The sequence below is a fragment of the Dryobates pubescens genome, chromosome 4 (assembly GCF_014839835.1).
Source record: "Dryobates pubescens isolate bDryPub1 chromosome 4, bDryPub1.pri, whole genome shotgun sequence".
In the NCBI taxonomy this organism is placed as follows: Eukaryota; Metazoa; Chordata; class Aves; order Piciformes; family Picidae; genus Dryobates; species Dryobates pubescens.
This window is the reverse complement of record NC_071615.1, coordinates 14244064-14261254: the sequence shown is the minus strand read 5'-3', so window position 1 is coordinate 14261254 and position 17191 is coordinate 14244064. Positions and strand designations below refer to the sequence as shown.

Below are 17191 nucleotides of genomic sequence, written 5' to 3'. Positions count from 1 at the left end.
AAATTCCACCACAAACTTGTGGCTACAGAAGCTATTTTTAGCTCCTCCTAAAGGGAGGACGCTTTGGGATTTACAAAGACGGGAGGAAAACGGGGACTCAACCCCTTGGCGAGGATTCTTTCCTCTCGCAGGAAGCCTTTTGGTGGATGTTTGCGTTTCTTGCAGTAGAGATGAACTGGTATCAAATGAAGAGCTGTACAGTAATTTAAAGGGCCTTACGTGGAATCAGATTCAGCATTGCACTGCAGGAAGAAGCCTACGCTCTTTTGGTGCGGTCTGTCCGGGTAGAGTCGCGGCATGACCATGATCTTCCATGGCAAATTCCGTACGAAGCAGGGAGGGCTGAGAACTGACTCGCTCAATCTGTTGAAGCGTTCCACCGTAAACTGAAAGGTTGCTTCTGATCGCCAACTTGTATCTGTAACACACAAAACCAGCTGCAAATCCTGATGTGCTCTTCACTTCAAAATGCCATGTTCAAGAATCAGGCCACAGGAGTTATCCTTTATGCAGTGGGATACTGGAAGCAACCACGAGAAAAAACAACCCTAAACCTTGAGAGACACTGAACTGCTCAGCAACTGAAGCATCTTTTTCTTTTTCATTGCATTGCCAACACCATTCAGGAGAAGAGAGCACTGAAACACATTCTTTTGGGATACTGTTTTCTTAAATGATTCCTCAGGACTAGAATTTGCTACCACTTAAGTTCCTTCTAACACAGCAGGTATAGTATCATAATCAGGGTTGGAAGGGACCACAAGGACCATCTAGTTCCAACCCCCTCTGCCATGGGCAGGGACATCCCACACTAGATCAGGCTGGCCAGAGCCTCATCCAGCCTGGGCTTAAACACCTCCAGGGGACTGGGCCTCAACCATCCCCCTGGACAACCCATTCCAGAGCTTCACCACTCTTATGAAGAACTTCCTCCTCACGCCCAGCCTGAATCTCCCCACCTCCAGCTTCATTCCATTCCCCCTAGTCCTATCACTACCTGAGATCCTGAGAAGTCCCTCCCCAGCCTTCCTGTAAGCCCCCTTCACATACTGGAAGGCCCCTTCATATACTGGAAGGTACAGCAAGATAGAGACATCAAATGCTTTACAACATAAATCACAGCCCACTAACTCTCCTTGTGTAGCATCTTCACAGCCCAGTTTAAGTCAGCTCCTTGCGTGCATCAAGGTGGGCAAAGGACTTTCACAATCTGCCCTGTGGATACCAAGGCACTGTTCAGATGTTTTCTGCTTGCAACAGATGAGCTCTGCTGGTTGGCTGTTGAGGTTTCTTTGAAAGCCTCACACCAGTTTGCTGAAGAATAGCTCAAGAGCAGGGAGGGTCCTTCACTCTTTGTGGTATGTGAAAATTGTAAAGATTTTTAGTGCTCCAAAACAAAGTTAAATGAGACACTCCTATTTTTTTTTTTTAATAGCTTATTCTGACACACACAATTAAACTCATTTTGCCTTCTTCCCACATCCCCAGTTCCTCATATACCACAATCTGTTCTGCTTCTGTTGTACACAGCTATAACAGGGTGCTAGAGACTGCAACAGCTTCAGGAAGGCATAAGGCTGGGCTCTCTTTATTGTGACATGCCTCATAGATAGAGGAAAAAGCTACAGCTTATTGCAACAATTTTACAGGGCAGGGATGAAGTACAGAGTGTGCATAAGACACTCCCCTCCTTTTCTATGGTTCCAGCTTAACACCTGTGAAACATAGAGAGGGGTGTAAGGAGGTTTGAGTAGCATATAAGGCTGCAAACTGTACCCATGGTCAGACCACCTTTCTCACACCACCCTCTGGTGACATAGAACTGGAGCAGGTACATCACACAGCCAGTAACACTTGAAGCCAAAAGCACTGAGGTATGACACCAAGCTAGAAATTGGATCAAATTATGCAACAAGGTCACAGTATACAACAGATGTATTATTCCTGTGCAAAGAAAGCAGTCCTTCACTCGAAGCTTTGCATAGCACCAGAGACTGTCTTGAACCATATTTTTTTTAACCAGGTTCACATTAAAAAGGTAAACTCTCCTGATAACAGCATGCAATGGTATAAAGATTACACACTGCAATACAGAAAGCAAGCAAAATTTTGACCACAACTGCCAGAGAGCTTTGACAGATTTCATTTCCCTGCTTTATAAGACAGCTTTCTTTTCAAGCAGTTGTTCTGCTGATCCTAATCTTGGTAGCACAGCTGATTTTATTTGTGTATGGACTGACAGCTGAAAAACTCCCAAGTATCTCTTAAAAGTAATAGTACTACCATAGAAAACAGCTTTTCTCCCTCCTCTACAACTGCAGTGACCTTCACTCTACCCAGTGCTGTCAGAATCCTCACTAACAGAACAGTTCAGAGTTACTTCCTCCTCTTTTTTTCCCCTCCTACATGTAAGTGTAGCTAACCAGTAGCCTATCACCTGCCTACAAACTGTTCCCTACCTGTTTTACCTACTCACTTGTCTGTTGACAGAGGAGAGAGCTGGTCTCCTTTGACCAAGAGCTAGACAAGACTGCAGCCGAAGGAGCTCTACCCTCTCCAACTTTGCTTGGAGGCAGAATCAATAAACTGGTAGCTGCATTACGGATTTAAAACTGAGCCTTGCACCACACCTACCTCAAACCAACTCCAGAACTCCTCCTTGTTCATCACTGAAATCAGTGCTTCTGGCCTTAGCCTAAGCTTCCAAAGAATGTGCCAACCAAGTTTGCTTTCTGCCTCCTTTGAAGCAGCAGCTTTCAGAGCGCTTCAGTACAAGAATGCAGCAGCGCTGCTACGGTGTCAGCTAAAAGCGCAGCCCACGCAGCATCTGCAGAGGCTTCACAGAAAGTTTGCCTGGATTTCTGATTTCTTTTCAGGAAAGCTGGTGCATGAGAGCTCACCAGAGAAAGGTACTCCTCAGTAAGATCTCTGAGCAGTCGCTAGTAACTACTCCACATAAACGCAGTCTCATAACATAGACCAACCCTAAAATAGAAGTTCCTTTAAAAATACAGAAGACAACCCCTGAAAATAACAACCTCCTTTTCCTTCCAGGCAGCCTATATTTTTAGCAAGTGTAATCGATTAAAATGGGAATTATATTTACAAAATTAAGTTTAAATACCAAGTGTGATGAGTATCCTGAACACAAAGCTAAATAAAAGCTTTCTTTCACCGTCACAGACATATCCTCCAGCTTCCAAGAGAGGACTGCAGCTGGCAGCAGCACAATTCAGCAGTGACTGGCAAGTAAGGCTCCTCTAAGTCTCCAACTACAACCATGATGCATGATCCTGAGGCCAAGGTAAAATGAACAGACCCAGCTGACAATGCTTGCTGAGGTTACATGCAATGGATTATATCAGCTGCATCCAAGAGGTGTTTTTTTTCCCTTGATGAAACGAATATCACATTTATCACCTTGCTATGACAAAGATCCTTCAAATCAGAGACCTGAGAGCAGAATGTGATCCATTTTAAGACTGAAATACATACTTAAGCATTTATACCTTTGAGAAAAGCAGATTCCTTTTTTCTCTTAGTGAATGTTGCTACCTTTAAAGTACACTAAGGTTATTAAAATATTCTGAACCTGAATTATTAATGGAGAAACTGGCTGAATATTCTATGAATATTTTAATAATGATGCAAATACGGTATGCAGGACTAGCATATGGCTAAGACTGATGCTTCCAAAAGCCTCCTAGCCACTGCAATTCTTCACAGAAACAAGACTTTAGGAGGTAATTGCAAAGCTGTGAGCTAGTTTAGCTAGGGACCTTCTGTTTGAACTTTAACTTCTAAGACAATTAATTCTGTGTGCTGCTGCAAATACTGGATGCACTTGCAAACAAAATCTGATCAGAACCTTGGTTTCAGTGTTGGTAGGGTGGGGTGTCCCTGCCCATGGCAGGGGGGATGGAACTAGATGATCCTTGTGGTCCCTTCCAACCCTGACTGATACTATGGTTTTTTATTTTATTTGCAGAAGCTGCTATTCCAGCTCACAAAGTCATTTCCTGTACGAAGCATAGCACACTCCTTCAGCTGGTTCTTTTCCTTGCTAAGACACCATACACAGCAACAACAGGTTCTAGTCACACCGCTAAGGAGAACTCAGCCTTATCTGAAAGTCTTGCTGGTGGTCTGCTGCTGCCCCTGTTACTTGTTCACAATGCCTGTAGTTAGTTGCCTCACAAAGGGGGCAAGAGCTGCACTTTTTTTCTAGTCTCATCAGTCACTGCTTTTTGTGCTGAGCAGGAAGAACAAAACCACTTCAAAAGTTTCTTGAACTTAGAAATTCAGCACAAAGCTGGTTTCTATGGAGCATCAACCTTTGATCCTACTCCTCACCTCTTTCACAGGAACCATTAAACTCAAAGATATTCACTGAAGAGGTATCTAAATTCTCTTCATGCACTCTTTATCAGTTCAGACTGATCCCACTTGCTACGAACAGCAGCCATGGAAAATGAAGTATGTTTATCCAAGAAGCCACTGTCTCACTTAATTCTCCCCCTCTCTTGTGAATGTCCAAGCTGTCCATTATACACGTACACTGTGCTGTAAACCAGGATAGCAAGAGAGCAATTGCACTGATGTGTAAATAATGCAACAGCAAGCAGCTAATCTGATTTGCAAGACTTGGAAAAGAGGTATCATCCACTTACGTGATGCAAGGCTTCAGGCATGTTTCTGCAATTATAACATTTTGCAATAACACTGTTTTCTGTGTCAATGCAGAGCACCAAGATGCAGCCAGGCAACTCCTTATTCAAATATGATAATCAGAAACTATTAGAGTATTGCTTAATAAACACATTTTAACCCTAAAAGATGACCCACGGAAGAGTGGGTCAAAACTCCTAGCCACACTGGAAGTCCACAAAGAAGCTTTGATGAACCACTGACTTACCATAAAAAGACTGACAAGAGAGCAGGACATAAAGAATTGCATAATTGACAGAAACACTATTCAGCAAAGAAACAGCTGCAGTGGTTTTAAAGGGACATATCACAAAACATAACAATGGACAGCACCACTTTCAGCAGTTTTTAAATGAGTACCTAGAAAGTAAGTGAAAAAAAAATCACAAGCCTGATCCCATTGTACAGCTATGGTAAAAGGAAGCCTATACAGAAACTCAGCAGTCATAACCACAGAGGGTTTTGGGTTTTAATGAGCTGCAGTTCAGAGGGCACAGACAAAACATGGATCATTTTGCCCTCAAATATCAGCAAAATAAGAAAGCCAACCCCCCACTTTTTTAATCAAATATTTACTTACCGTCTTCCATGTCTTCTTCAGTGTTGTTATGTCCATCAGCCATTGCTACGTTCCCATTAATGACAGGATTTTGGGTAATTCTTGGAGGATCATCTGTATCTCCAGCTAACACAGAAGAAAAGAAGTAAAAATGAATCCACTATATTAATATTCCTGTCTCAGATAATGCTTATGAGACATACAAAGGGCATACTTGTGCAAAACAGCATCTAGTTAGAGCACAACAGTACTGCAAAAATCTCTCAAAACAGATGAAAACTTACAGAGCAATAACTCTCTACTAATGCAGATGACAAACACACATTACCTAAAGTGATTCTTACAGTTTCCAAATGGCCTTATAGTCACCATCTCATAATCAAGTCTCATTAAATAGAGACAAATTGCTATTGAGATTTGCTACAGTGACTGTTTAAGAAGTACATAAACACCACCAAAAGAAGAGATATGAAACACCTCCATAAACTAAAACACCAATGTTTTAAAGCTTCATTGCTTTGACTGAACAAGCTTTTCCCAAGTTATCCAACAACTGAACACCTCCCTCTGTTGCTTGCACATCAAAAGCTGATGGATCATTTAATAGAATACATAGAATAAATCAGGTTGGAAGAGACCTTCAAGATCATCACGTCCAACCCATCAACCAAATCCAACCCACCTAAACAACTAACCCATGGCACCAAGCACCCTATCAAGTCTCCTCCTGAACACCTTCAATGAGGGCGACTCCACCATCTCCCCCGGCAGCCCATTCCAATGGCAAATCACTCTGTCTGTATAGAACTTTTTTCTAACATCCAACCTAAACCTCCCCTGGTGCAGCCTGAGACTGTGTCCTCTTGTTCTGCTGCTGGCTGCCTGGGAGAAGAGACCAACATCTGCCTGTCTACAACCTCCCTCCAGGTAGTTGTAGAGAGTAATAAGGTCACCCCTGAGTCTCCTCTTCTCCAGGCTAAGCAACCCCAGTTCCCTCAGTCTCTCCTCATAGGGCTTGTGTTCCAAACCCCTCACCAACTTTGCTGCTCTTCTCTGGACTCGTTCCAGCAAGTCAACATCCTTCCTAAACTGAGGGGCCCAGAACTGGACACAGTACTCGAGGTGCGGCCTAACCAGTGCAGTGTACAGGGGCAGAATGACCTCCCTGCTCCTGCTGGCCACACTGTTCCTGATGCAGGCCAGGATGCCATTGGCCCTCTTGGATGCCTGGGCACACTGCTGGCTCATGTTCAGCCTACCGTTGACCAGCACCCCCAGCTCCCTCTCTACCTGGCTGCTCTCCAGCCACTCTGACCCCAGCCTGTAGCTCTGCATGGGGTTGCTGTGGCCAATGTGCAGAACCCGGCACTTGGATGCGTTAAATCTCATGCCGTTGGACTCTGCTCATCTGGCCAGCCTGTCGAGGTCCCTCTGCAGAGCCTCTCTACCCTCCAGCAGATCAACTTCTGCCCCCAGCTTGGTGTCATCAGCAAACTTACTGCTGATGGACTCAATGCCCTCATCCAGATCATCAAAAAAGACGTTAAAGAGCATGGGGCCCAGCACTGATCCCTGGAGCACACCACTACCATTTCAGCAAATATGTTCTTAATATTTTCTTTTAATAATCAAGCTGCAAAAACTATTGCCTCTTGCAACCATCCTAAGGACAAGCACTACTTAAAAGACTCTTTAAAGGGACTGACAAGTTTCATGCTATTGATTTGCACATTCTAGGGCACCACAACTCCCCCAGGGCCATCGATTTCTGTAAACACCAACACCTTCACACCCCAAAACTTCAGACAGGTTACCGACCGCGCGGGCAGCCCGGGATGCGGCGACTCTCCTCGGGAAGGGTTCAAGTGGGAATACCCCAGGACCGCTCCCCGCGGCGCCCGGCCCGGCTCGTCAGCACCCTGGACAGAGCCGGCCGCGCCGCAGGCCGGGCCGCGCAGGGCCCCCACCCGCGGCGAAGAGAGCGCGGAACCGAACCGCCTGGTGTCGGAGGGACACCCAGGGGAGCAGGGAGCGCGGAACCCACCGTTCGGGAGACCCAGGGGAGGAAAGAGCACGGAAACGACCGGCCCGGCTGCTCCGGTCCTGTCTGAAGGTAGCTGCATCTCCCCTGCACAAAAATGACAAGCACGGACAAGGCGTAGAACTGTGGGGCGGGGGCTGAAGCCTTTGAAACGCCAGGGAACTAAGGCCGGGGCTTCGGCAACGCCGCGCCAAAGTGAGGTCGGACAAACCACCAACTGCAGCACAGTCCTCCCTCTCCTCACAGACCTGCGGCGGTAGGTGTGTGCAACATGCTTTTGCAGCTTCCTCTGTTCACAGTACACACAATTGGCGTTCCCATTCCACTGATCTACTCGTTTCAGTAAAGCCACAGAACTAGTAACCTCTGCCCTGAGCATGAACAGAAACAGACCAGACTAGAGACCCGCTTCTGGATTAGGGCTGCCAAAGATCATAAAGTTAATGCTCTAGCACAGCTTTCATAAGCTTCTCAGGATGCAGCAAACCTCACTGAAGCAGGAACGAAATGTACACACTGAAACGTACTGTATGCAGCACCCACAACGAAGCACACACTCTTTTCTCATTATTAGTACAAAAGCAAACCCAATATGTTTCCAGGTTTTAATTTCATTAGGAAAATGCTGGCAGAAGTCTGGCCGCTGAGCAATACAGCTGCAGAAGCCCCACCAGCAGACAGCTGCACTGGCAATGTGGGATAACAGCAAGTGGAAACAAACAGAAATTACAACAGAATTAATGGGAGAACAGGCTTAAACTGCTGCAACTCAAGAACAGAGAAAGGGACAAAAAGAAAAGAAGTAAAGATCTCACTGAGTTGATTTCTAGCAACATGGTAAGAGTCTTAACAAGGAAGCTGTCCTCTGGCTCACTTGTGCCTGGAAGCACGCTATGCCTACAGCAATCCAACTGTTACATACATTACTTCTACACTATGAATTTTTTACAGGTTTTGTCAAGTTATCATCAAGGCAACTTTAGAATAGAATCGAGTTAACCAGGTTGGAAAAGACCTCTGAGATCGAGTCCAACCTATCATCCAACACTATCTAATCAACTAAACCATGGCACCAAGCACCCTATCCAGTCTCTTCCTAAACACCTCCAGGGATGGTGACTCCACCACCTCCCTGGGCAGCCCATTCTAATGATCACTCTTTCTATGAAGAACTTCTTCCTCACCTCCAGTCTAAACCTCCCCTGGTGCAGCTTGAGACTATGTCCTCTTGTTCTGCTGCACCTGGCTACAACCTCCCTTCAGGTAGTTGTAGAGAGCAATAAAGTCTGCCCTGAGCCTCCTCTTCTCCAGGCTAACTTTGTATCTAAAAAGAAACCTAAGCAAACACTCAAGGAACAGTCAGTTCTTCACTAAAATATTTTGGATGAGCTTTTAATAGAAGATTTCAATCTGGGTATTTTATGGGAAAAGGCCTGTCTTTAACTAAGAGCTCTGCATCCCTCAAAAATATGAACAGTTAGAGAGGAGGAAGAAAATGCACAAGAGATCACAGCAAAAGCAGTCAATGTAAGACAGAGACAGCTTCTGAGAGATACTATTTAGTGATAAGAAAAACTGAATCACAATGCGTGCCACTGCTGCCTTTTCTGACATACACTGACACATATTCTGTAACACAGCTGGTAGATATGGAACCCAGATAACACCAGTGAACGTTTTTGGCTTCTGTGAATCAAGGAAATTAGAAACTTTTTAATAAAGCCCAACTACTGCAGCAGATGTTTTGCAAAAATAAAACACAGTCCTTGTTCACCATTTGCCAGCATACAGTATGAGAACACTTATTTCTAATGATAGCATTGAAAACCAGTAATTTACATTTTCCTCTGTTCTCTTTAAGAGCTCATAGGAAAGAATTGTCAAATCATACCAAGATTTAATTAAGAAACATGTTTTCCTTCGCCTCAAGCAAGACGATGCCAAAGACTGATTCAATTATACAATACAGGATTAAGAAACAGAGAGAAATACCTGTCCACACTGGCTGGGAAAACCTTCCTACCAAACACACTACAACCTAAGCCACAATGTGTCAACAAACACAATCTGTTCATCAACCAGAAGTTAATGCAAGTTACACAAAAGAAGAAAGTGTAACAACAAAGCATGGAGTGACCTTATGAACGAGGAATGTTATTAACTCTGGGAACACAGCGTTGCAAAGTATCTTTAAAATGCAGGTTTTGGTACCAGAATTTTAGACACAGTTGGACTGTTTGATGAAGAGCATCCAGAGATGCTTTCTGCCTCCCTAAAATGCAGCACACAGAACTTCATAGCTATTATTTCATTACAAAAAGGAATACAAGGCAACAGGTAGTGATGACCACTTCTTCTGAAACATATAGTTTTCTATTTAGCAATACCACTGCACTACAAACAATACATCTGTAAGTGTGTGGCAGTTTAGGTTGGGTGCTGCCTTTTACGGCCACACAGCCGACCCCTCCAGTGTCCCGAAGGTCCAGCCTAGTAGGCGTACACAGGAAACAGTGTATTCCATACCCATAGTATCCTGCGCCCTATAAATCCATCTGCAAAGTCATTCTCTTCCTCTTTCTTCCCTCTCTGCTCTCATGGGAGATGCCCCCTATTGGCTAATGGCCAGGGAGTGTCTCAAGGCCTCTCAGGCCTGGCTAGGCCTAATGCTAGGAGGAGAAGGGGGAAGGGCAGTCTCAGACCTGGCTGGCCTGAGACTAGCCTAGCAGGGGTGGAGTGTGGGGAGGGGCAGGGAAGGGAAGTGTTGGGAGGCTTTGGGCATGCTATAAGGGACTCTGTATGCTTTGGGACTCTTTAGTTACTATGCTTGCAGCTTCTGTAAAACACTTACTGCTTTTCCATTTAAACTTTCCATCACTTTGCAATCCATTTCTGTAAGTGTCATTCTTTTGCCCTTCTCAAGGGCAAGAGAGGGTCTGCCTGGCCTCAAACCAGGACAAAGTGCTGGAGATTAAGATGTCTCCCAAGAAGAGGCATTTGAGATATTAATGATTTTGAACAAACCAAGAGCTTTGCTGAAAGATCATGAATGCCAAAATGAAATTAAGTCTAAAAATGGAGGCATGCAACTGGAAAGAAACTGACACATGACAATATAGTTTGGAAAGTTAGTTAAGACGTGTCAGTCACCCTAGACAAATTACTGGATTATATATAAATGACTCTGCAGACACACATTTCTTCATTGCTCATGAACTGAGTCTGCCACTGAAGTGCTGAGATGAAAGTAAAATGGTTATTACAATTGATGCTAAGGGTTAAAAAAAGAACAACCAAAAACCTGGCTGAAACTACAATCTTGCCATGGGATGCCAGCCTGTACACAAAGTATTAAACATGAAAACCCCAACTTCCAAACAACAAAAAAAAAAAATCTCTTAGTTATGGACTATGACTTCAACATTATCATACTCAAATACTCACACTGTTAAGTAATCAGAACAAAAATAGCACCAATGATTAAAAAGGACTGTGCTGTTTCAGATGGTTTAATAAGATGAACTCAATGTCACTGAAATAGATATTGCTCCACCAATTCCACTCGTCCCAGTAATTCAAACTGACAGGGAAGGGAAAAAAATCTCAAAGTCTGCTACACTTTTTTCCCTATTAGTGAGGAAGCAGACAAGATTGTGAGGTTTGGGTGACTTTTGGCACAACACAAGTCCTGTTAGAAAGCGGGAGTACTGCAGAATTTCATCTCTCTCCAGAGTGTAGGATACGCTGCTCAGCAATAAACATGTGCTCGCAGTCACATGCGGACAGAAGCTACAGAATGACTCCACTCTTGCAGCAATTAAGTTAGGGCAGAAAACTGCTTCTGCTTCAGCAATGATGACAGCAAGCTACTCACTTCATAGGTTTCAGTCATGACTCCTGCTCCAAATACTCAAAATTTGAACAATTATAGATAATGTTTGTCACTAGCTTTTAGATCTGGCAACCACAGAGAAGAAACCCAAGCAGCCTCCCTAGTAAGTTATGAAACATTTCTGTTTCCTTTGGAGGTTAAAGAGACCACAATGAAGAAGCAATAGCAATAACAAAACCTTGCTTACAAGTGATCATGCACAACTGCCTCACGATGGAAGTCACCAGTACCAAGGGCTTTAACATGTCACTGCAGGTAGTTTGCATAGACCTCCATGCAGAATTTCCATGGCTATCCCAGAAACATGGGAGTGCCACTACCAGTAGGGTTAGCAGGACAAGAATTCATAGAATCATAGAATCAACAAGGTTGGAAAAGACCTCAAAGATCATCAAGTCCAACCTGTCACCCAAGACCTCATGACTACTAAACCATGGCACCAAGTGCTACGACCAGTCCCCTTTTGAACAATTCAATCATCCATGGCTGTCAGCAGCTTGAAGACTTTGATGCTCCAAACGTCATATCCAGGGTTCTGCCTTTAGGGGTGAATGGAAGTGGAAAACACAAGACTTTCTCCTGTAGCTGGGCTAAATTGACATTCTAGAAGCCAAGCCTACCTAATTAGTTTTTCTTTTTTAGTCTTTTAATACTATTTTTGGTGGGGTTTTCTTTGTTTGCTTGGCTGTTTTTGTTGTTGTTGCTTGTTGGTGGGGGTTTAGTTGGTTGTTTTGTGGGTTTTTTAAAATATAAATAGAACCATATGTACATACCCAAGAAATTGGTGGGTGGGAATTCCGCTGGATGAATGAAGCTTCAGTAAACAAGAAAAGGGAGCAACTGAGCAAAAAAATATATGGTTGTAAGAGATAAGTCAGGCTATGTGCATCTCAATGAAAAATGAGCCAAGTCAGTCTTGTAGCAGTCAAATTCAATCAACATCAAAGGATCAGTTGCATATTGAACAAGCAGTCCGTGTCCAAAGTCACTCAAAAGCAGTGAAACCTGTAATGACCTCTTGGGGCAGCCCTGCTGAGCTGCTACCTCCTCAGTTGTCACTGCTTAACTCCTCTGCAACTGCAGAACACACTATAATCTCTTTTTTAAAAAGAGTTTTAAACCCAAATGTTTTTAGATGCATCACTATTTTAAACACCTCAAACATCTACAAGTTTACCTCTTTGGTACATAATTCATTATGCCAGTATCACATGGATAATGCCACATGGCTGGGGCAGGGAAGAGAATTTAGTATGACCTCCCACTGCTAGAAGTTATAATGAAGAACCATTCCATGATTTCAAGTACTACATTAAATATCACCTTTTTAATGACCAAACTGGCCTTTGCTACTGTAACTGTTGGGCAGCATGTCAAGATACACAGAAATTGAACAATTCCTAAAGCCAGCACTAAACACAGTGCCTTTTGAACTGTTTGAAGCAGTTACCAAACTGTGGTGGTGCAGAGATCACTGATGAGACTCAATCAGAAACCTTAAGGCAAGAATACTACCTCTTGTAAGCAAACAGGAAACTTAAAAATGTGAAGGAGAAAAAGAAATAGCTGCTTTTAAAAGGAAAACACAACATGACAAGTAACTTCAAGTTTCTGTAGTAAAGACCACCCCCCAGACCATGCCTGCAAGCAGCCTGCAGGTATTGAACCAGTGGGACTGTGTTGTATGTCACAGGAATAACAGCTCACAAGAAAACCTGTGGGCTCCAGCAGCTTTTTCTCCCAAAGCCTTGAAATCATTCTCTGAAAGCCAGGCTAACTAGACATTATTCCCAGGAGGCAGGGTTTATAAAGAAACAAAACCAAAGACCACCACAACAAACCAAACAAAACCCCAAGCACACACCTCAAAATCAGCCAAACTCCCAGCTCTATGATCTCAATGAAATTAACTTTCAATAATCAATATACACTAGAAGTGTTCAAAGCAAAGTTTTCCCCTCATTTGCTTTGGAAGAACTCAGCCTTTCAAGAGCAAGAGAAATTATTTGGCCTCTAATCCCTACTTGCAGTTAGAATACAAACACCACTTAATGCACAGAGGGACTCAAGAGAAAAGGGACTAAATGAAAAGCATCCTACAGAGTTTCATTATTTCAAGACAATCCTAAACTACTGCAATGGAAACTTGAAGAGGTATCAACACATTTCTGTAGTAAGGCTGCCTTTCCAAAGGCATCAAAAAATAAAGCAACTCACCCAGAACACTTTAAAAAGGATAAATGAGTATCAGAGCTGGAGATTAATTTGATCAATAGAATGGGAAGAAGGGAAAGGGAAGTACATCATCCCAAAGGTCCTACAGACTGATGTCAAGGTATAGATAACTGCTGCCACAGATGTTTCCTTAACTTGTAAATAGCGCATCATTTGACTGTCCAGCTAGAAGTTGTCACATTAAGCGATGGGCAGTTGGCTTTTGTTTAATTTATTATTTTTGTTCCTTCTTGTATTAGTTTTCCATTACTTGTTCTGGTGTCCAAAGGTCTATATAGTGATGCAAACCTCTAAACAAGAAAGCTATGAAGGATAATGACTAAGTCTTAGAGGGAAAAGTCTTCTACAGATGTATCAAGAGGCAAGAGACAAGCTTACAGTTTAAGGGAGAAAGGTATTGCAAGCAGAGGGAGTAACACAACTAACAGAGACAAGGTTTAAAGGTCTTCAATGCTTTCAAACCTTGCCTTTGCAAATTTAGTAAGAAAGAAAGGAAGTGGAAAGGACATTTATTTACTACAGAGCAAGCAGCCAGCATTTGATCTTAAAAAAAACAACTAATAATTAGAAACAGTATTATATGAAGTCCCTTGCCCTCTAATTGTCATCTGAAACAAATAATTATTGCATTATTGACTGAGAACTGCAAATGCCCTGCAGAAGGAGATGATGCTACGCAAGACAGTAAATGAAGAAGAAAGCATTACTGGGATGGGACAACTTCCTGAAAGCAGACTCATCTCTGCCATGCCTACAAAATATTTAGCAATGACTAGACAGACAGTAGCGCTGCAGCCACCACTTATTACATTGATCAATCATTAGATTGCTGTTGCCCTGTACTCCTGTCATTATGGTTGCCTGTCCAAAGAGAGTGTTTTGACAGCACACAGGATGGCAAGACTGGTTTTAAATGGTGCCAACGTACCTAATGAATCAAAAGAAAAAGATCATTTTAAAAGGTTATCTGCCTCTTCTGTTCTTAGATAAAACAAAGAATGACACACAGAGAATCACACAGAATCACCAAGGTTGGAAGAAACCTCAAAGATCATCAAGTCCAACCTGTCACCCAACACCTCATGACTAAACCATGGCACCAAGTGCCACGTCCAATCCCCTCTTGAACACCTCCAGGGATGACTCCACCACCTCCCTGGGCAGCACATTCCAGTGGCTAACATCTCTCTCAGTGAAGAACTTTCTCCTCACCTCGAGCCTCAGGCCTGGTGCAGCTTGAGACGGTGTCCTCTTGTTCTGGTGCTGGTTGCCTGTGAGAAGAGACCAACTCCCTCCTGGCTACAATCCCCCTTCAGGTAGTTGCAGGCAGCAATAAGGTCTCCCCTGAGTCTCCTCTTCTCTAGGCTAAACAATCTCAGCTCACTCAGCCTCTCCTCGTAGGGCTTGTGCTCAAGACCTCTCACAAGACTCGTTATTACTTAGAAGTTCCTGAAACTAAAATGACATCCATGAAAGGTATCAGCCTGTAAAGTAGATAGTATTTGAAACTTCATCCTACTGAGAAAGCCATCTTTATGTGAAAATAAGAGGTACAAGGTAACTGTGGATAGTGAAATAGCTGAGGAAAAATAGCCCCCACAGAACTTGCTCTATGAGCTAAGCAGTTTGCTGCAGCAACTCATTTATCTGCTGATCTTTTAAGAGATCAGCAGCCTGATGAGACTTTGCAAAACAAAATTTGAAGTCTCAAAAAGTGAACAAAACTTCTTGTAGACATGTATCAAGTATTTGGGGTACTATCAATGCAATTACTCAGTGGACCAAAAGCTGCCATTTAAGAAGTGACCCCAAAAGATTTACTAAAGCAGTGACTGAATGACTGCCTGCTTTTAGCAGTTAAGACTCATTGCTTTATGAATAATTCAGTGTTAAATGAAAGACTGCACGAACCAGAGTTCAGTCTGGACACCAACACCACGCCTATAATTATCCAACACATTACAACTTTATGCTCTTGCTGAAGGAGTTTGCACAGACAGCCTTCTTGTTTTAAGAAACCTTTTTCATACACTTTTGAAGCCCCAAGCATTTTAAGAACTTGAGGTAGACAGCAGCACCAGCGTAAGTTTAACCTCAGTACATTGATGTGTTTATCAGATACCTACCTGTATCACAGTATCGCCAAGGTTGGAAGAGACCTCAAAGATCATCAAGTCCAACCTGTCACCACAGACCTCATGACAAGACCATGGCACCAAGTGCCACATCCAATCCCCTCTTGAACGCCTCCAGGGATGGTGACTCCACCACCTCCCTGGGCAGCACATTCCAATGGCTAACAACTCTCTCTGGGAAGAACTTTCTCCTCACCTTCAGCCTAAACTTCCCCTGGCGCAGCTTGAGACACTGTCCTCTCATTCTGGTGCTGGTTGCCTGGGAGAAGAGACCAACTCCCTCCTGGCTACAACCTCCCATCAGGAAGTTGTAGACAGCAATGAGGTCTCCCCTGAGCCTCCTCTTCTCCAGGCTAAATAACCCCAGCTCCCCAGCTCCCTCAGCCTCTCCTCATAGGGCTTGTGCTCAAGGCCTCTCCCCAGCCTTGCTGCCCTTCTCTGGACACGTTCAAGTGTCGCAATGTCCTTCTTAAACTGAGGGGCCCAGAACTGGACACAGTACTCAAGGTGTGGCCTAACCAGTGCAGAGTACAGGGGTACAATGACTGTACCCCTGTCTGTCTCACCAACCTGGCTTTACCCACTTCACACTGCCACAACCTCTTGGCAGTCATAAGGGCAAGAGAAGGCCTGCTGAAAAATCTTTCATAGTTTTTTTTCTCAGTCTGATGAGGTTTCTTAGTTTACATTACACTTCTAGAAAATTATCAGATCCAGGAGAAAGGAAGGAAAACTGCTTCTGGCTCTCCTGCAATATTCAAAACCTAGTAACTAGAATAGTTGACAAGACAAATTATTTTCTCCTGTGATAAGGAAAGGCTGAAACATCAGAAGTGTCATGACCTATTATGGCAACAGCTACTAGGCTTGCACTACCTTCTCTTTACTGTATCTAGAGCAGCAAACCTACAGAAGCAACTACCCAAACTCGTCACGTCTTGCCTCTGCATTCCGGAGATGGTAGCATGATTACATCTTTGCTGAAGAGAAGCACTCAATCCCAACCTACTGAACACACCCTAAACAATTTTTCCAGTATCACACCCCTCTTTCTGTTTTATTGCTTTACTGAGTAATGGACTTATCTCTTGCAACAACAAATGCTAAGTTCTTCGGCAATCATCATTAGAAAGGCTGAAAAACTACTCAAAGAACAATGAACTTCTGGCATGGGGAAGAAAAGGACACACTGTCAGCTTGGAGCCAGGGCAGTCCAAGCAGCACAGAGCACCCGTGTGTGTATACTACACCACATTCAGCATACGACAGCACTGTGATGACATTCTTGGTGTTTTTAAAAAGACAATTAAATAGCAATTAAATTTAGTTTATTTGGATAGTAACGAGCACCTTATGGGCTTGCCGTTTATGCTCCCACTAGCACCTCCCTCTCGTGAAAGTGTCAAAAGCACACACACTCATCTCCTGCACCAGCACAACCTTAAGCAGCCAGCCAGCTACATTCTCAGACCTTCTCTATCATTATGGACAAGCACAGCCCACAGTTTCAGAAAGTGCAAATACTGTAGAGTAAATACTACAACTGAATGCTTGCTATATACTTGAGCAGCAAAAAGGTTTTGCATGTTTAACAGCAATAGAAAACGTTGCCTTACAGGGGT

At 43.6% G+C, this 17191-nt stretch overlaps 1 protein-coding gene across 1 annotated transcript in view; it reads right to left on the bottom strand.

The window, feature by feature from the left end:
* USP7 (ubiquitin specific peptidase 7) overlaps window positions 1–17191 on the bottom strand; it is a 75486-nt gene that overhangs the window by 36506 nt on the left and 21789 nt on the right. Inside the window, exons 2-3 of the mRNA XM_054180631.1 lie at window positions 5288–5392; window positions 220–418 (exon numbers count right to left, since the gene is read on the bottom strand). Coding sequence (XP_054036606.1) covers window positions 220–418; window positions 5288–5392 — 304 coding nt within the window. The remainder of the gene's footprint in view (window positions 1–219; window positions 419–5287; window positions 5393–17191) is intronic.